Source organism: Mobula hypostoma, chromosome 9, assembly GCF_963921235.1.
Source record: "Mobula hypostoma chromosome 9, sMobHyp1.1, whole genome shotgun sequence".
Lineage (NCBI taxonomy): Eukaryota > Metazoa > Chordata > Chondrichthyes > Myliobatiformes > Myliobatidae > Mobula > Mobula hypostoma.
Window position 1 is genome coordinate 6,518,967 of NC_086105.1, and position 21,393 is coordinate 6,540,359.

At 43.6% G+C, this 21,393-nt stretch overlaps 1 protein-coding gene across 3 annotated transcripts in view; it reads right to left on the reverse strand.

Annotated features, from left to right (window-relative positions):
* Positions 1 to 21,393, reverse strand: part of tmem117 (transmembrane protein 117) — a 461,344-nt gene that overhangs the window by 71,818 nt on the left and 368,133 nt on the right. For all 3 annotated transcript variants that reach the window (XM_063057677.1, XM_063057674.1, XM_063057675.1), the window contains exon 6: positions 15,318 to 15,477. In XM_063057677.1, coding sequence (XP_062913747.1) covers positions 15,318 to 15,477 — 160 coding nt within the window. The remainder of the gene's footprint in view (positions 1 to 15,317; positions 15,478 to 21,393) is intronic.

Consider the following 21,393-nt stretch of genomic DNA (forward strand, 5'->3'; position numbering starts at 1 on the left):
ACAAAGTTGTGGTCCTCTTGAAGGATATGTTGACAAATGAATATGTGTCACATGACAATGCTGCAGGCTATCACTCATTTCAATGATGCCTTTTCAGTGAGGATTATAGCTGAATGACAGCTTCTCTCCTCACTCTGAGAGTTCCGTTCTCATGCCATGGTTTACATGCCAATGATTATATCTGACCATCAATGCCAGGATGCCAGCTGATGGTGGACAGGCATCAGAACCGGACTTTGAGGCCCATAGTCCCGCGTTTGAATCTGGCCGGCTTTTTGCACACTTTCCAACCGTGCTGGGTTGAGCATCGAGCTAGCAACTCAGCCTCATAAAAAACAGACAAATGTGACAGGAATGGTAAAAATGCCACCTGATGTTCCAAAAGGCACAAAAAGGAACAGTTGATGTTATTGAGCATAAGAGTGCAATTCATGGAAGCCAGTAGTCCATTGGCCAATATATGACGTCCCTCTCACTGGAATAGAAGTAGATAAAGTCATTCCTCAAAGTCATTTATCAAAGTGCCTGGTTGACCTTACTGATGAACTTCCACTGAACTGCAGCAATCGCCTGGAATAATCCTGTGGTAATAAGTTTGAGAATTAGCAGAGAGAATAGCTTTGACATGAGTGCACAACATAAGCCCTTCCCTATATATGTGTCCATCATGAATTCCTACAAATACATTCTTCTCCAGGCAAATGCACACAGGTTATGGTGGGCCTGAAGAAATAAGGTCTTGATGGGTGTGGCTGTGTCACGTGACTAAAACTCCTTCTCCCTCATCATGGCCAATCATCAGTACTCCTTCAGTAACAGACAGCACCGGTGGGTGTGACTGCTGCGGCCCTTGTTGCAGGAATTCACAGTAGGCTTCAGCAGAGCCAGATGGCTTTGTGGAGATTTTTGATCAGCCTGCTGTGAATCCTGAAGATAACATGTCAGATTTTCAGGTGTCAGCACTGTGTCTTTAAATCAGAAAATGCTCACTCCATGCTGTTAATGCAATCCAGCTACACAAATCACAATTCAACATCATTTTCTGTGCAAAAGTGAATAGCTCATCCAATTACCTTGGGGCATCATTTCAAAAGCTACCACTGGTAATAAAATTGGGCATAATCACTTGAATTTATGCATTGAACATCCATTATATGCTATTTGCACATAAAGCATGCTGTTTATGGATCCGACCTTCAGGTACAAGTGTCTAATAAGAGTCAGGAATTTAAACTTCAATTAATACAGTAAGGAGAAATCAGTGGAGAAATTCAAGGGGGGTGAAAATCAACAAATGCAAAAATTTACAAAGGACATGTAAAAGCCCTGGATCAGAGGACCTGCAATCCAGGGTATGAAAGAGCAGAACGAGTGTAGAAATAGTGGATGGAGGAGGCTGTTCAAGGAGCAGTGCCTTTACGGTTCAGTTGTGCTGACAATGACATTGATGTCACCACCAACATGCTGACGTCACAGCCAAGAAATCCAACTACATTTATGTCACAACCAAGAAAGCTCAACAATGCCTCTACATCTGGCAAGTCCCCACTGACCCTTACCAATTTTTACTGATATACTATAGCACATTCTGTCTGGATGCATCCCAGTTTGTTATGGTAACTGCTCTGCTCATGACTACAAGAGACTACGGAGAGCTGTGGACACAGTTCAGCACATCGTGGGAACCAGCCATCCCTCCATGGACTTTGTCTATATCTTCACTGTCTCAGTAAAGTAGCCAGCATGACCAATGACCCACCCATCCCAGACATTCTCCTTTCTCCCCTCTCCCATCAGGTAGAAGATACAAAAGCCTGAAAGCAGTTACACCCAGACTCAAGGACAGCTTCTATCCCACTGTTACACTCTTCTTCTTCTTGTTTTACAGCGGTTAGCACCCAACTTAATGGTGCATTACCGCCACACTGTTATACTCTTGAGCAGACCTCTTGTATAGATAAGGTGGACTCCTGACCTCACAATCTACCCCATTATGATCTTGCACTTTTGTTTACCTGCACTTCACCTTTTTGGTAGGTTTTACACTTTATTCTGCATTGTTATTGTTTTACTTTATGCTACCTCAATACACTGTGTAATGATCTCATCTGTATGAACAGTAGGAAAGACATAACAAGCTTTTTGCTGTATCGATACACATGTGACAATAATAAACCACTTCCAATACCAACACACAGGCATATCTTAGCTTGGCACAGTGGCACAGCGGGTGGAGCTGCTACTTCACAGCATTGGAGACCCAGATTCAATGCTGTCTATGTGGAGTTTGCACATTATCCCAATCACAGTGTGGGTTTCTTCTGGGTGCTCCCGTACCCTTCCACATCTCGAAGGAGGAAATTGTTATGAAATTTGTTCTTTTTTGCAGCAGCAGCAGTAGAGTGCAGTGCATAAAATAACAATACATAACAGTACTGTGCAAAAATCTGAGGCACCCTAGCTATATATACACTGTATGTCCACAGTACTGTATGTACTTTGATAATAAATTTACTTTAATTTTGAAGTAAAAAGGCAGTTTCTGGCACAGTCTTGCAGTAGGTGGGCTGAAGGGTTTATTTCATAATGCTTCTCTCTAAAGCATCCAGGCAAAGCTCCAAAGGGATTACATCATTCTTCTCCATATTTGTCTGATGCAAAAATCATATCCTGAACACAAGCATGGAGCAGGACTCAAAGTGCTCAGTTAAATCTCCAGTGTGGCACATTTCAACCCAGAAATCTTCACAATTGCATTCCACTCCAAAAGCAACCAATTTGCAGGTAGAAACCATACATGCATTCAAATTCTAGGCTACATCTTTGTATTTATTCAAGCAGACAGATTCTAGGATTATTATACACTACTTGCACATGCGAGCCAAAAATAACCTTTAAATTAATCCCACCTCCTACCTCTTGGCCTATTACTTTTTTCAGTTAATGCTTTTTACTACCTTTTCAGGCAGTGAGTTATAGAGTCATGTGCTGATAGTTTCAAACCTACTGAGCAATATCATTTTTCTTCAACCTCACTTTTATTCTTCCACTGATTATGTTAAACTAAGCTCCAATAGTAATTGTCCTTTGTACAGTTATTGCCCTCCTGTATTGTGCTTTGGATCATATCTAAACACTCCCCATCCTCTACAGTCTGAACTCCCCAGTGTCTGGTGGTGGTCTGCCCCTGCGCAAATGGAAGGTCTGTTGAGGAGAGACAGCTGCTGTGGGTGGGGTGGGGGGGGGGAGAATGAGCGGGGATTAAGGGTCACACATCAAAGTTGCTGGTGAACGCAGCAGGTCAGGCAGCATCTCTAGGAAGAGGTACAGTCGACGTTTCAGGCCGAGACCTTTCATCAGGACTAACTGAAGAAAGAGCCAGTAAGAGATTTAAAAGTGGGAGTGAGAGGGGGAGATCCAAAATGATAGGAGAAGACAGGAGGGGGAGGGATGGAGCCAAGAGCTGGACAGGTGATTGGCAAAAGGGATATCATGGGACAGGAGGCCCAGGGAGAAGGAACTCCTCCAACTTTCATCCTGCCCTCAAGTTTACCTGGTCCACTTCCGACACCTCCCTCCCCTTTCTAGATCTTTCTGTCTCTATCTCTGGAGACAGCTTATCTACTGATGTCTACTATAAGCCTACTGACTCTCACAGCTAACTGGACTATTCCTCTTCTCACCCTGTCTCTTGCAAAAATGCCATCCCCTTCTCGCAATTCCTCCGTCTCCGCCGCATCTGCTCTTAGGATGAGGCTTTTCATTCCAGGACGAGGGAGATGTTCTCCTTTTTTAAAGAAAGGGGCTTCCCTTCCTCCACCATCAACTCTGCTCTCAAACGCATCTCCCCCATTTCACGCACTTCTGCTCTCACTCCATCCTCCTGCCACCCCACTAGGAATAGGGTTCCCCTGGTCGTCACCTACCACCCCACCAGCCTCCAGGTCCAACATATTATTCTCCGTAACTTCCGCCACCTCCAGCGGGATCCCACCACTAAGCACATCTTTCCCTCCCCCACCCCGCTTTCCACAAGGATCGCTCCCTACGCGACTCCCTTGTCCATTCGTCCCCCCCATCCCTCCCCACTGATCTCCCTCCTGGCACTTATCCTTGTAAGTGGAACAAGTGCTACACATGCCCTTACACTTCCTCCCTTACCACCATTCAGGGCCCCAAACAGTTCTTCCAGGTGAGGCAACACTTCACCTGTGAGTCGGCTGGGGTGATATACTGCGTCCGGTGCTCCCGGTGTGGCCTTCTATATATTGGCGAGACCCGACGCAGACTGGGAGATCGTTTTGCTGAACACCTACGCTCTGTCCACCAGAGAAAGCAGGGTCTCCCAGTGGCCACACATTTTAATTCCACATCCCATTCCCATTCTGACATGTCTATCCACGGCCTCCTCTACTGTAAAGATGAAACCACACTCAGGTTGGAGGAACAACACCTTATGTTCCGTCTGGGTAGCCTCCAACCTGATGGCATGAACATTGACTTCTATAACTTCCATTAATGCCCCACCTCCCCTTCGTACCCCATCCGTTATTTATATACACAGATTCTTCCTCTCACTCTCCTTTTTCTCCCTCTGTCCCTCTGACTATACCCCTTGCCCATTCTCTGGGTTTTCCCCCCCCTCCCCCTTTCCTTCTCCCTGGGCCTCCTGTCCCATGATCCTCTCGTATCCCCTTTTGCCAATCACCTGTCCAGCTCTTGGCTCCATCCCTCCCCCTCCTGTCTTCTCCTATCATTTTGGATCTCCCCCTCCCCCTCCCACTTTCAAATCTCTTACTAGCTGTTTCTTCAGTTAGTCCTCACGAAGGGTCTCGGCCTGAAACATCGACTGTACCTCTTCCTAGAGATTTTGCCTGACCTGCTGCGTTCACCAGCAACTTTGATGTGTGTTGCTTGAATTTCCAGCATCTGCAGAATTCCTCATGTTTGCGGGATTAAGGGTCTTTGGGGAACGTTCCTGAAAAGGGTGAGCTGCAGTTTCATTCTACCTGTACCTTTGGAGAGGGAAGGTGGCCAAAGTAGCTGTGGACTGGTGAAGGGCAAGCAGGGTTGATTGGGATAGGATGAGGGAAGAAACCTTGAAGAAAGCTGGTATGCGAAAGGCAGTGAGTTGAAATGGAGGTGGACAAGATAGTGGGAGAGACTAAGGGAGGGAAGGACTGACAGTCAGAGGGAATCAGAGGTGGGCTAAGGAAATGGATGGGGTCAGATCATATGTTGATATACATGCCTGTGCGCAGTCAGATTTTGTGTGTGTGCTTGTGTGTGCGTGTGTATGTGAGTGTGTGTGAGCGTGCGTGCATGCGTGCGTGTGTGTAATGTAAATTCCTACAAATATTGTACATTCTTCTTCAGGCATCTGTACGTGGGTCACCTATCACCCAGAATCCCCTTGTCATAGGATCAGGGATTTACAGGATCCCTTGTTCATGGGATCAGAGATTTATTCTGCCAGGTCTGTTTGATAGCTGAAATGAAACTGTCTCCATAGTAAAAAAATTCCCCCATAGAACTGGAAGAAGGCCTCCTCAGCCCTACTGAAAACAATGACCGTTGACTACCAAGCTCCTCACAAGGTGATTTTTGATGTTCGTCTCTGAAGTCTTTGGCATTCTGTTGAATGTGAGCTTCAGGGGAACCACAAGGGCACCAGGAGCATCAATCCCTTCTCCCACATACTCAACTGATCTGATAATAACTTTCTTTGTATCAGACTCTTGATTCATTTCCAGGTCTGGAAATCTGTTTTCCATTTATTGCTTTGTCAGCTCCAGGTCAGTTTCCTATCAAATTTATGTTTATGTTATATGACAGAAAAGAACTGCAAAATGGTTGCTGATCGTGTCAGAAGGGGAGAAAATGTAATCGCCTCTTTGGGATACGGAGCCTTTCTTCGATGTGCTTGGCTTTGCAGAAATGGGTAGATCATTCAAGCATGCAAAATTGTTTCCACCTACGTAAAATTTCTGCACACATCGTGTTCCTTTATTACCTGTTCCTTTTTAATGTTCAGCACTTAAGATGTTTAATTTATCACCACATCTCACAGGGAAAAGATCTCAATTACCAAACCACAGTCATTTTTGTTTAAACTGTATGATATTATTTAGCATTCTCTGCTTTACAGGGTCACACTGAACAGAAGCAGGCACCATCATCCCACCAGCTCCATGCTAACCCTGTTAGATATGAAGTGTGTTAAGCAGTTCAGCAAGAGGCTTCACCTGATGGGAATGAGGCATTAGGACGTGTGGAAAATGGTAAAGCAACAGGTACTTACTGCAGACCATGATGCCAATTTGAACTGCACATCTATCTGCTCATTGTCTATATCGCTCTGTACCCTGATTGGTCATGCACCTTTCTAAATGCCTCTTAAGCATCACTTTCATATCTCAGACATCCCACCTCTCCCGGAAGTTCCGGGAGTCTCCCGCATATCGATAGCGGTTCGCTGATGCCCGGAAATTATATACAATATCTAGGAAGTTGATTATTTTGAGAGGGAGAGGGAGAGCAAGCATCCTGATTGGTCTCTCTTCATGCTAAGTAGACCTATCAGTTTTCTATGTGGGTGGGCTTTACAGTTGACCTCAAAAATAATGACAGCTTTGCTCACTGCACTGTTTGCAACAGTGACTTTTCTATTGCCCATGGTGTAAAATATAAAAGATATGTTATAATCTTATTTACCCCTCAATCGTGACCCCACTAAGGAGCACCAGGCATTGTCTCCCACACCATCACCGACTTTATCCGCTCAGGGGATCTCCCATCTACTGCTATCAACCTTATCGTTCCCACACCTCGCACTTCCCGTTTCTACCTCCTACCCAAGATCCACAAACCTGCCTGTCCTGGCAGACCTATTGTCTCAGCTTGCTCCTGCCCCACCGAACTCATTTCTGCATACCTCGACACGGTTTTATCCCCCCTTGTTCAATCCCTTCTGACCTATATTCGTGACACTTCTCATGCTCTTAAACTTTTCGATAATTTTAAGTTCCCTGGCCCCCACCACTTTATTTTCACCATGGATGTACAGTCCCTATATACTTCCATCCCCCATCAGGAAGGTCTCAAAGCTCTGCGCTTCTGTTTGGATTCCAGACCTAATCAGTTCCCCTCTACCACCACTCTGCTCCATCTAGCGGAATTAGTCCTTACTCTTAGTAATTTCTCCTTTGGCTCCTCCCACTTCCTCCAGACTAAAGGTGTAGCTATGGGCACCCGTATGGGTCCTAGCTATGCCTGCCTTTTTGTTGGCTTTGTGTTACAATCTTTGTTCCAAACCTATTTTGGTATCTGTCCCCCACTTTTCCTTCGCTGCATCGACGACTGCATTGGCGCTGCTTCCTGCCCTCAAGTTTACCTGGTCCCTCCCCTTTCTAGATCTTTCTGTCTCTATCTCTGGTGACAGCTTATCCACTGATGTCTACTATAAGCCTACTGACTCTCACAGCTATCTGGACTATTCCTCTTCTCACCCTGTCTCTTGCAAAAATGCCATCCCCTTCTCGCAATTCCTCCGTCTCTGCCGCATCTGTTCTCAGGATGAGGCTTTTCATTCCAGGACGACGGAGATGTCCTCCTTTTTCAAAGAAAGGGGCTTCCCTTCTTCCACCATCAACTCTGCTCTCAAACGCATCTCCCCCTTTTCACGCACATCTGCTCTCACTCCATCCTTCCGTCACCCCACTAGGAATAGGGTTCCCCTGGTCCTCACCTACCACCCACCAGCCTCCGGGTCCAACATATTATTCTCCGTAACTTCCGCCACCTCCAACGGGATCCCACCACTAAGCATAACTTTCCCTCCCCCCCCCCCCACTTTCCGCAGGGATCGCTCCCTACGTGACTTCCTTGTCCATTTGTCCCCCCATCTCTCCCCACTGATCTCCCACCTGGCACTTATCCTTGTAAGCGGAACAAGTGCTACACATGCCCTTACACTTCCTCCCTTACCACTATTCAGGGCCCCAGACAATCCTTCCAGGTGAGGCGACACTTCACCTGTGAGTCGGCTGGGGTGATATACTGCGTCCGGTGCTCCCGATGTGGCCTTCTATATATTGGTGAGACCCGACACAGACTGGGAGACCACTTTGCTGAACACCTACGCTCTGTCCACCAGAGAAAGCTGGACCTCCCAGTGGCCACACATTTTAATTCCACATCCCATTCCCACATGTCTATCCACGGCCTCCTCTACTGTAAAGATGAAACCACACTCAGGTTGGAGAAACAACACCTTATATTCCGTCTGGGTAGCCTCCAACCTGATGGCATGAACATTGACTTCTCTAACTTCTGCTAATGCCCCACCTCCCCCTCGTACCCCATCCGTTATTTATTTTTATACACACATTCTTTCTCTCACTCTCCTTTTTCTCCCTCTGTCCCTCTGACTATACCCCTTGCCCATCCTTTGGGTTCCCCCCCTTTGTCTTTCTCCCCGGGCATCCTGTCCCATGATCCTCTCATATCCCCTTTGCCAATCACCTGTCCAGCTCTTGGCTCTATCCCTCCCCCTCCTGTCTTCTCCTATCATTTTGGATCTCCCCCTCCTCCTCCCACTTTCAAATCTCTTACTAACTCTTCCTTCAGTTAGTCCTGACGAAGGGTCTCAGCCCGAAACGTCGACTGTACCTCTTCCTAGAGATGCTGCCTGGCCCGCTGCGTTCACCAGCAACTTTGATGTGTGTTGCCTGCATATACCCAACTTGGTTTACAGATTAGACAAAATCACTAAACAAAGTATTACGTACACCCTTGGAGGTCGACGGGGGGGGGGGTGGGGGGGGTGGGGGGGGGCGCGGATATGGGGTTGCAGGGGCGGGGTTGATACCTCCCTGAAATGAGTTCTTGCAGGGTGGGATGTCTGATATCTGCTTCCACCAATTCTCCCGGCAGGGGGGAATTATCTTACTTCTGGTAAGGTTGTGCCATTAAGTGGCAACTTATTTGCGTGCAGCTCTGATGAGACTCCACAGTCACAGCCATGGATACTTCATTGCTTTGCACCATTGCTTTAAGATGTTTAACTATCTATCGATACTCAATATCGACTAACCTCAGACCGCAGACTCGGGTCGCAAGTAAGAAATCAGAAGCAGGGACGTCACACCAGTCTACAAGTATGACAGAAATACAGAGAGTTCAGACTTCCACTTCCAACTCTAGAAAATAAAACTGAAGACGTCAGAGCAAGATTGTTGTACCAAAGGACATTAGGGACTCCGAACAATGGCCACTCCACTTGTCTCTTCAGTACTTTTATATATTCCTCTCAGTGCTGCTCCCGCCGCTGATTGGGCCGCTGGAATTGGATGCACATCAGCTCTGGCAAGATCTGCAGACCATTACTTCCTTCAAAGTGAATACTAACTGGCGGTGATGCTTCACTTCCAGAAGAACTCAATGTCTTTTATGTACACTTTGAGAGTGATAGTGTACCTGATAGGGTTCTGAAAACCTGTGCTAACCAACTGGTGGGAGTGTTCAAGGACATCTTTAATTGCTTACTGCTGAAGTCGAAGGATCCTACCTGCTTCAACAGGGCAACAATCGTACCAGTGCTCAGGAAGAACAGGGTGAGCTGCCTCAACAACTATCATATCTACTGTAATAAAGTTCAGTCCCTCCCGACCAACATCCATGACGCTTCACATGCTCTTGATCTTTTCAAGGATTTCAAGTTCCCTGGCCCCCATCATCTCATTTTTATGATGGATGTCAGGTCCCTATACACCTCCAACTTTAATCACATTCAACAAATTGGCAAGAGGTGAAAATACGAGGGGTGATTGATAAGTTTGTTGGCCTAAGGTAGAATGAGTCAATTTTAGAATACCTAGTACATTTATTTTTCAACATAGTCCCCGCCTACATTTACACACTTAGTCTAGTGGTCGTGGAACATATCAGGTACACGAGTTTTCAGGTGGCAGGGTGGAGAAATGTCTCTTCAAAAGGAAGTGTAAGGTGCCCCTTCCCTCTGCTAGCCTGCAGGTCACCCTTAAGCAAGCTGTAGCACCTGCTTAGCTCCCCCCACCAACCCCCACCCACCCCCAATCAATCACATGAAGCCGTGGGAGCAGGTAATAGACGGTCGTGTACACAGCTGCTGCATATCACAAATCCTGGAATGTGACTCCTGATGCCAGGCAGACAATCTCTGAAGATGGCTGAGGTCACCGTTTTTGTAAGACACTGCCCAGAAGAAGGTAATAGCAAATTACTTCTGTAGAAAAATTTGCCAAGAACCATCATGGTCATAGACCATGATCGTCCATGTCACACAACACAGCATGATGATGATGATAATTACATGAGTCTTGTAATGGGTAAGGTGTGGACCATTTCTGAATTGAACTTTGCAAAGAGTTAAGTTAACTAAAGCAGCATACGGTTAATGTTAATGAGATTTATTTACATAGACTACCAGAAGACACTTGATAAAGTCTCTCCAAAATTAATATGATCTAATTTGAAGCTGCTGGAGATGAAGGTGAACTAGTAACCTAATCTCTACTTCACTTCTGAAATCTAGTTTGGTGGAAGTCCATGAAGCAGACTGTTGAGTTTGCCACCACTTGTAGCGTGTTAATGCCATTGACTGTAAGTGAATGTTTCAGTAAGGTTATTCAGTCATCCTTGTGCCTGCCAGCTTGCACAAATTCCCTGCTACATTTATTATATCCCGCCAAAGATTATACTTCAAAAGCACTTCATAGATTGTAAACTGCTTTGGAATGTCCTGAAGGGGACATGAAAGGAGCTAATTACATGTAAGCCTTTCTGTTTAATACTCCGTAATCCTTTGTTTTACTTTGTAAAAACTAAAGTGATTTGATGGCTTAGTTTCGAAATTACTAGAGCGGTATCCAGAGGCTTGGATAATCGAGACACATGGTTGAACCCAAGCTTGGCGGTTGGCGGACTTAAATTCATGAAATGAAAGAACTGAAAAAGAGAGCTAATAAGGATTTTCTGGTCATAAAACTGCTGGACATTTAAAAAAGCCCTCCACATTGTCCAATGTCTCTGAAGAAAGGAAATCTTCCATTTTTTTTTATCTGATCTGGACTATTTGTAATTCTCAGTCCACAAAAGGGTTATCTTTTAACTGTCCCCTGGAATGGCCAACATGTCCTGCACTGCCTGAAAAATCCACATCCCATGAACAAATTCAAAAATATTCAAAAATGAATTTGTAAATGCATGGTGAATTCTGGATGTGAACCTTCATCCCTTTATACCTTACAGGTTGAAACTTAAAGGTAACTTTTACCCTTTTGAGATAGCCTTATTATCATGCCTCCAGCTGTACTGTGATAAGTGGACCATTGCTTTAGAATATCAAATTTGTTTGAACATGATGACTCCAAAGCAACACACAAACTACTGGATGAACTCAGCAGGACAGGCAGAATCTACAGTATGGAAATAACTGGAAAGGAAGGGGAAGACGCCAGACTAAGGTGTGGGGGGGAGGGGAAGGAAAATCGCTAGAAGGTGATAGGTGAAGCCGGGTGGGTAGGAGAGATAAAGGGCTGGAGAAGAAGAAATCTGATAGGAGAGTGGACAATAGGAGAAGGGGAAGGAGGAGGAGACCCATGGGTGGTGATAGGCAGGTGAGAAGAGGAAAGAGGCCAGAGTAGGGAATGGAAGAAGGTGGAGCAGGGGGGGAATTTGTTCAGTGGAAGGAGAGATCGATATTCATGCAGGTTGGAGGCTACCCAGATGGAATACAAGGTGCTGATCTTGCACCCTGAGGGTGGCCTCATCTTGGCACAAGAGAAGGCTATGGACCAGCACTATGACACCAGTTAACATCCAAACCTATTATAATCCGTATCATTAAGTTATTGCTCTGGTTAATCACAGAACATGTATAGTTCAAAGCTGAAGCTCTAATGCTCAGCATTCCCTAAAACACTCACTGGCCACTTTTACACCCACACACTTGTACACCAACATAGTTTTACACCGATACACTGATACACCTATACATCTATACACCCATACACTTGTACACCTATACACCCATACACTTGTATAGCTGTACACCTATACACCTGTACACCTGTTTGTTAATGCAAAAATCTAATAAGCCAGTAACATGGTAGTAACTCAATACATAAAAGCATGCAGACATGGTCAAGAGGTTCAGTTGCTGTTCAGACCAAACATCAGAATGGGGAATAAATGTGACTTAAGTGACTTTGACTGTGGAGTAATTGTGGGTGCCGGGTGTGGCAGTTTAATTAACTCAGAAACTGCTGATCTCCTGGGATCTTCACAAACAGTAGTCTCTTTTGACACCATGGACCCCTACTATTAGCCGAGGGGTCCATGGACCACAGGTTGGGAATCCCCACTGTAAAGTTTAGAGAGAGTGGTGCAAAAAAAGAAAAAAAAAATCCAATGAGCAGCCGTTCTGTGGGTGAAAAAACCTTGTTAATGAGATAGGTCAGAGGAGAATGGGCAGACTGGTCCAAAGTGACAGGAAGGTGACAGTAACTCAAATAACCATGCATTACAATGGTGGTGTGCAGAAGAGCATCTCTGAATGCACAACACATTGAACCTTGAAGTAGATGAGCTACGGCTACAGAAGACCATGGACATCCACTCAGTGATGCATGAGGGAAAACAAGTAAAATAAATTTAAACAGATTAGTCTTCAGGCTGGTGAAAAGTAAGTCTTGCCTTGAATTCTTGACACATATTCTTGCTCTACTGTGTTTTGGGACATCTGGGGAAGGGAAAACTTCCTGTGTTTTAATATTTTCAACAACATTTCACAGTGTTTTAAAAAAGGTTGCAAATATAGTCCTACAAATCTAGGTGAATCTGTAAAATTTATCAGAGTTGGTAAATTTTCTAAATATCAGATAGCTGTAACATTGATATCAATGGTTTGTTCTAATAATAGTCCAACTCCGATGTATTTTAGAAAGAAAAGTTATCTTCTCATGATACTTGTATGGATAACAGAATGAGGAAAGGTGGGTAGCACCTAACCAGATATTATTGAGTTTGTGATGGCAAGTCTTAACTCTTTACATTGTGTGCATATCTGTGGTGGCAAAACGGAGCACCATCTCAGTTTATGAGTGGGAAGTTATAGTGGAATCAATGAGATCTGCTGAAATGCAGAAGAAAGAGTAGTGGAAGGAACGTGAAATATAAATATAAAGAGGGAGATCTTTGTCACACAGGTTAAACATTTTATGTGCAAAGATGGGGATTTTGATTAATTTAACTTGTAATTCATGGCTAATGTCGTAAAGACAATCTCTGGGACTTTAAAAGAATTAACTCACATTTACATAGAAGGGATGTTCAAAAGCAATTTACAACTGATTCATTGTTTCTGATGTGCAGCTGCTATTATAGTAGACAATTACAGGAGTAAACCTATGCAAACTAAGACTTCATATGCAGTCAAATGAAAAAGCAAGACCCATTTATTAGTTTGAAGCTCATTGATACAATCTAAGATATTGTGGGGCAGCACAGTAGCGTAGTGGTTAGCACATTGCTTTACAGTACCAATGACCCGGGTTCAATTCCTGCAACTGTCTGTAAGGAGTTTGTACGTTCTCTCCGTGACTGCTTGGATTTTTTCCGGGTGCCTTACAAAGTTTCCTCCAGTTTCCTTTCAGAGTCCAAAGACATACTGGTTGGTAGGTTAGTTGGTCATTGTAAATTGCCCTGTGATTAGGCTAGGATTAAAGTGGGAGATTGCTGAGTGGTGCAGCTCAAGGGGACAGAAGGGCCTATTCCATACTGTATGTTAGTAAATAAATAAACAAATATTGACCAAGAAACTAGGAAATCTCTCCCCCCCGCCCCACCACCACCACTTGCATTCCTTGTATTCACAGTACTGTCATGCGGTCTTTATAGCTTAATGTTAAAAAAAGTTTTGTCTACACATGAACTGCAGTCTTAAGTAAAAACATTGAGCAGATAGGGGCTTGTGTGTGGGAAGAGAAGCAATGTTTCAGATCAAAGATCATTCATCAGAACCTCATCAGTCTTAGGTATTTCCAGCAGCTTTTGTGTTTATTTTAGCTTTCCAACATTTGCAGTTGTTTTCAACCAGTTTCAAGGTTTTGTAAACCATATGTGCTAGTGAATTTGTATCTGAACTGTTACTCTGCCAGTTTTTGGATACAAGTTAACTATAGAAACTTAATTTTATATAGTTCCTTACTGCAGTTCAACGTCCCATGAAGGTTCATGGTTATGTAAAGATAGGAAGACATCCAAAGCTTGGTCAAAGAGGCAGATTGTAGAAAGTATCTTCAGGAAGAAGAGCCGAAGATGTTCAGGGAGGAATCCAGAGCTTGGGTTATGATAATCTTTATACTTCAAGGTTTATAGTCAATTGATAGCTCATGCTCTGCTACTCCCAAAAAGACCCATCATTTATCAACACTGAGAATACCAGTGACCCTTGGGTATTCAAAGGATATCCCTCATCACCAACACGATCTCACTTACAAAATAATAACTGGAAATTATTTTCTAAAATATATCCACCCATAAGTTCATTCATGGTTATTGATACAAAAGTTGCAATATATTGTCTCTGAAGTTCATTTTACCCACCTCAATGGAATTGAATTTTAGTAGAATATACAGTTGCTACAGTTTGTCGATTTAGAGTTACTGATCATGAATGAGTATTTAGGTAATCACCTCTCTGATCACAGTAGAACCAATGTGTTATACGAAAACTCAATACACAATTCTGAGTTTTACAATAGAAATCTGTAAGTTTTATAAATAATATTGTCACCAATAATTTTGCAATGTTGATGAATATAATTAATACCCATTTGAGGATTATTTTATAAAATTTCATTACAAATTTTTAGTCCATATATCTTTAAAAATAACATCTATGTTTAGCAATTTTGAATAGTGGTCAATATAAGCAGTGGATCATTAAAATTCAGCAACAAATCTCCTTTTAAATCCATGCAGTAGCATTAAAATTCTTGATATTTTTAAGAAAATGTGAAAATATCTTTCTCCTGTACCTTCTTCATAAACTACAGACCAAATTCCTAAGTTTTCAGACACTGATAAAAATGAGGCAACAGAATAATGTCTCAGAGAACTATTCATTTACATAGATGGTAATCTCATCAGCACAATACAATAATGCAGTCTAACTTAATGGTCTAATTTTAGAACTTTCACTTTAGTTGACCATTAAGCCATCTGCAGAAAACGAACTCGAACTTTTAAAGGGTTAACAAAAAATTTGTCAGTACCTGCATGATGATGAGGAGGTCAAAAACAAGGATAAATGAGGCCAAAAATGCGCGGGAGACCTCATCACTTGGCAGAAATCCTCGGTTCAACTTGTCCCAGCTGATCCAGTCAGTGGTGATGACAACCACAACGACACTTGTCAGAGTGATCAGGACCGACCTGAGGGGAGAAAAAAGAGTGAGAAACTCTCACTTGCCCTTCAGAACATGTGTCAAATTTATCAGCAATTCCCAGTTATTTAGCCAGCCGGTGATGTAGTGGCATTCACGCCAAACTTCGAGGTGAGTAGTCCCGGGTCCGAATCTAGCCAGCTCCTTGTACACTTTCCACTCATGCTGGGTGGTGTTGAGCTAGCAACTCGGCCTCGTAAAAAACAGACAAATGCTGAAGAAACAGCAATTGCCGCCCAATGCACCACAAGGTGTGGAGAGGAACAACAACAACCCAGTTATTTATTTCAATTTTTCACAATTTCTAAGCAGAATGGCCTTGATTCCTTCATATTTATTGGGCTAGGAAACACGTGGAGAATGGTAAAATAAGGCCAACAGTTCTGTAAAATTTGTGCACACAATAAGCAATAGAAACATAAAAAAACATAGAAAATCTACAGCACAATACATTCCTTCGGCTCACAATGCTATGACAAACATGTACGTACCTTAGAAATTACCTCGGATTACCCATAGCTCTCTATTTTTCCAAGCTCCATGTACCTATCCAGGAGTATCTTAAAAGACCCTATTGTATCCGCCTCCACCACCGTTGCCAGAAGCCCATTCCACGCACTCACCACTGTCTGTGTAAAAAACTTACTGCTGACATCTCCTCTGTACCTACTTCCAAGCACCTTAAAACTGTGCCCTCTCATGTTAGCCATTCCAGCTCTGAGGAAAAGCCTCTGACTATCTACACGATCAATGCCTCTCATCATGTTAGGCACGTCTATCAGGTCACGTCTCATCCAATGCGCTCCAAGGAGAACAAGCCAATTTCACTCAACCTATTCTCATAAGGCATGCTCCCCAATCCAGGCAACATCCTTGTAAATCTCCTCTGCACCCTTTCTATAGTTTCCACATCCTTCCTGTAACGAGGTTGCCAGAACTAAGCACAGTACTCCAAGTGGGGTCTGACCAGGGTCCGAAAATAGCTGTAACATTACCTCACGGCTCTTGAACTCAATCCCAAGGTTGATGAAGGCCAAAACACCGTATGCCTTCTTAACCACAGGATCAACCTGTGCAGCAGCTTTGAGTGTCCTATGGACTCGGACTCCAAGATCCCTCTGATCCTCCACACTGCCAACAGTCTTACCATTAATACTATATTCTGCCATCATATTTGATCTACCAACATGAACCACCTCACACTTATCTGGGTTGAACTCCATCTGTCGCTTCTCAGTCCAGTTTTGCATCCTATCAATGTCCCGCTGTAACATCTGACAGCCCTCCACACTATCCACAACACCCCCAACCTTTGCGTCATCAGCAAATTTACTAACCCATCCCTCCACTTCCTCATCCAGGTCATTTATAAAATTCAGAAAGAGTAGGGATCCCAGAACGGATCACTGAGGCACACCACTGGTCACCGGCTTCCATGCAGAACATGACCCGTCTACAACCACACTTTGCCTTCTGTGGGCAAGCCAAATCTGGATCCACAAAGCAATGTCCCCTTGGATCCCACGCCTCATTACTTTCTCAATAAGCCTTGCATGGGGTACCTTATCAAATCCCTTGCTGAAATCCATATACACTACATCTACTGCTCTACTTTCATCAACGTGTTTAGTCACATCCTCAAAAAATTCAATCAGGTTTGTAAAGATCAACCTGCCTTTGACAAACCCATGCTGACTTATCCTAATCATATTATGCCTCTCCAAATATTCATATATCCTGTCTCTCAGGATCTTCTACATCAACTTACCAACCACTTAAATAAGACTCACTCGTCTATAATTTCCAGGGCTATCTCTACTCCCTTTCTTGAATAAGGGAACAACATCTGGAATCCTGCAATTCTCTGGAACCTCTCTCATCCCCATTGATGATGCAAAGATCATTGCCAGAGGCTCAGCAATCTCTTCCCTCGCCTCCCACAGTAACCTGGAGTATATCTCATCCGGTCCCGGTGACTTATCCAACTTGATGCTTTCCAAAAGCTCCAGCACATCCTCTTTCTTAATGTCTATATGCTCAAGCTTTTCAAACCACTGTAACTCATCCCTACAATTGCCAAGGTCCTTTTGTGAAGTCAATACTGAAGCAAAGTATTCATTAAGTATCTCTGCCATCTCCTCCGGTTCCATACACACTTTTCCACTGTCACACTTGATTGGTCCTATTCTCTCACATCTTATCCTCTTGCTCTTCACAAACTTGTAGAATGCCTTGGGGTTTTCCTTAACCTTGCTTGCCAAGGCCTTCTCACTGCCCCTTCTGGATCTCCTAATTTCATTCTTAAACTCCTTCCTGCTACCCTTATAATCTTCTAGATCTCTATCATTAGCAATAATAATGTGTACTGTGAATTCCTAGCCTGGGCACCACATACTACAACTCCAAAATGCACAAGAAGATAAAGCCTATCTCTTACATGGCAGAAGTTCTTCAGGTGGTGGTTGCCAAGAAAAACTGCTGCGTGATATAGGAAATGGGAACAGATACTTCTCATTTCCGAAAGACAGCAGACATTAACTAAGGCCGTCAGATGGAACAAGGGTTGTTGGCATTGCTCTTACCCCTCAGCCCGATCTCATCTTCACTCCCAATGCAAGAGGCCTTATCTCTGCCACTGAGGATATAAGAACCAATGGTGAAGTTTCCAGGTCTTAATTCACTGGTGAGTCAAATGCCTTTAATTCTGGGCAATCCACTGCACCTTATTAGGTCCGCTCCAAACTTCAAGGCCTGGCCAAGTTTTTCAACACACATACTTGACACAATTTGTTTTTCCCTCGAAGAATATACTATTCACAAAACACACTATTATACAATATGGGTCATTGCACTAACCCTAGAGCAAACATACCTCCAATATTTTCACTATGTCAATGTGTCAGTGACGTTTCATTGCTACATACATCTTCAATGAAAAGTTTCAGGTGTGTCCAAGTTTACACGGATCCCAGTTTATCAATGTCCAGTTCAAGATTTCCCTACACAGCGGTATTCCCTTACAGACCCTTTGCAAGTGGATGCACCAACATCAACGTGTCCCTTATTATATGATCTTACACCTTGTGCAGCATTTTCATTCGGTCACAGGAAGACCCACAAACTGGAGGCAAATTGTACCTTTCACTGAGTTAGTAATCTTATTACAGCAGCCATTATTTGCCTCAAAATGGGGTTTATGGAACACACAGAAACTTATTTTATGTCACAAACAAGAGAAAATCTGCAGATGCTGGAAATCCAAGCAACACACACAAAATGCTGGAGGAACTCAGTAGGCCAGGCAGCATCTATGGAAAAGAGTACAGTCAACTGTGTGTAACTTATTTTGTGTACCAACTCTAGATGAACCTTGACAAAGGCCTTCTTGGCAAAGGAATGGTCAACAAGAAGATAGATGACATTTCATCCACACGGCAGCCATCTCAAGGGTAGCATGCAGTGAGAGCAAGCCTTTGGCTGCGCATAAGGGAACTGACAGGAAGCATCCTTCTCAACATCAGACAAGCAATGTCTTAGTATTTGTTTGAGAGTTGTGATCAGGAGGATTCCCACCAAATTACTTTGACTGACTACTTGGATTAAAGATTAAAGATTAGCTATTTTTATCACATGTACATCGAAGCATCAAAACATACAGTGAAATACATTGTTTATGTCAAATCAGATCAGTGAGGATTGTGCTGAGTGGCCCACAAGTATTGCTACGTTCCGGTGTCAACATTGCATGCCTGTAACTCACTAAACCTAATCCATACGTCTTTAGAGTGTGGGAGGAAACCGGGGCACCCAGAGGAAACCCATGCAGTCACGGGGAGAACGTAGGTAGATGTAGGGAATGAAACCCAAACAGTGATTGCTAGCGCTATATAACGATATGCTAACCACTATGCTACCATACCACCCATCCAAAAGGATTCACTGTCTCCATTTCCCACAAGTGGTCACACTTGTTTTTGACTTGTGATCAAAAGCATTTTTCTGCAGAACCAAATAGTGCAGCGTGGTCCATCTAAATGGAGCAGTCGAAGGCAGTGAGGCTGGAGCCTTCCTTTCCAACAGCAGGGACAGGCAGAACATCAGTACATCATGACACTTGGTGTTTGCTTACTCAGGCTCCACGCAGACATCTATGCTGCAACATACAAAGGTGGCCATTAAGGTTAGGATAACACCAAGAGAACTTCAAATGGTGAACAGGTTGTTTTAACAATTAGCAGGGAGTCCTACTCACACATTCTCAACTTCTCCTGACGTTGACTGAACCCAGTGTTTGGACGATGATTTAGTGCCGGGCCGAATCAGAAAGTTTGGGTACAGGCCGAAACATGGCAGTAGAGTCCAGGCCCCAGAGTCAGAGCATACCAAAGTAACTGAGCTTATCATTTGGATGACGATTTAGGAGCCAGGCCAGATTGAAAAGGTCATAATGCCGGGGCCCCAGGCAAGGAATGGGCTGGCTCAGCTCACTGAACAAAAGGTCTGGGGACGGGCCCTCTGTGGACTTCAGTTCAGAATGCTATTTGCTTGCATTTATTGTTTGCATGATTTTTTTTCTGCACATTGTGTGTGACAGTCTTTTGGGTTCTTTTGGGTTTCTTTGTTTCGTGGTTGCCTTTTAGGAGACTCGAGCTTATATAATGTATACATACTTTGATAACAAATGTACTTTGAACATTGAACTTTTCTCTTTCAAGTTGGCTATTCGCCCCTGCCAGTTCCTCCAAACCATATTTCCAGCATCTTTCAGGTGACACATGTTGCAAAGTTGCAGTACAACACGACACACTGACTTAACTCCTGCGTAACACCATAAGACAAAGGAGCAAAGTTAGACCATTCAGCCCATTGAGACTGCTCTGCATGGATCAGTGGCAATAATACACAAACATGTCAAATTTTTGGAGCATCTGAATATGATTCAGATTACTAATGGACAATATGGAAGTGTCAGTTTATTTTGGGATGGTTATGAAAACATAGCATGCATTAAAACTGTGAACTGCACCACAGCTTGGTTGGGCACCTTGGTCGGCATGGATGAGGTGTACCAAAGGGCCTATTTCTACACTGTACAGCACTATGACTCTGTGAAGTAGGATCTCTAACATACCAACTTTTCATCGAATCATCACATTGCAAGTCCCCTTTGGCTAACTGGGCATCTAGCCTGTGGCAACTCATGCAGCATTAGCAGTTGTTAGCTGAGAGGATTAAGCCCATCAAACTTGGCAAAAGGTGGCTGCCATTCAAGAAGCACATGTTCTGCAAACAAATCACAGTGGATATTGAACAACAAATCTAAAGTGTGCAAATTGAGAGCTCTGTCCAGTAGATAAACTGGTTTCTAAAGTTGTGGCATGTTCTGGTACTACGTAAAGGATAAAGCAGATTTGATTCACCACATTAATCTATTAAAATGGTACTATATATGTACACACACACACACACACACACACACACACACACACACAGTCCAAACCACTGCATTGCAGAAGAAATGCTGCCGTTGCACACTAATCAACCTGTTTCCTGAGGGAGCCATGATCAGAAAAAGTGTGGTTAGAAATTTGGCACCATATAATCAAGTTCGTCTTCATTAAAAAAACATTAGGCTCATTAACTGCAAAATTCATTTCCATTGCGCCTGTTGTCTGGGCACCAATGCCAAACCAGAGAACATTTTTCTGCAACAGAAACAACGTTGCCTTAGCAATGATGCTTAAGGGAAACATCAACTAATTGCAGTTAATTTGCTGGTTGATTTCTATCAATACTTCCTGTGACTGCATAAGGCTTTCTAGAGTTCTTCATCTTTGTTTAAGCCGAGAGGGAGTGACAAGGAGTACAGGTGTTCCCCGCTTTTCGAACGTTCGCTTCACAAAAC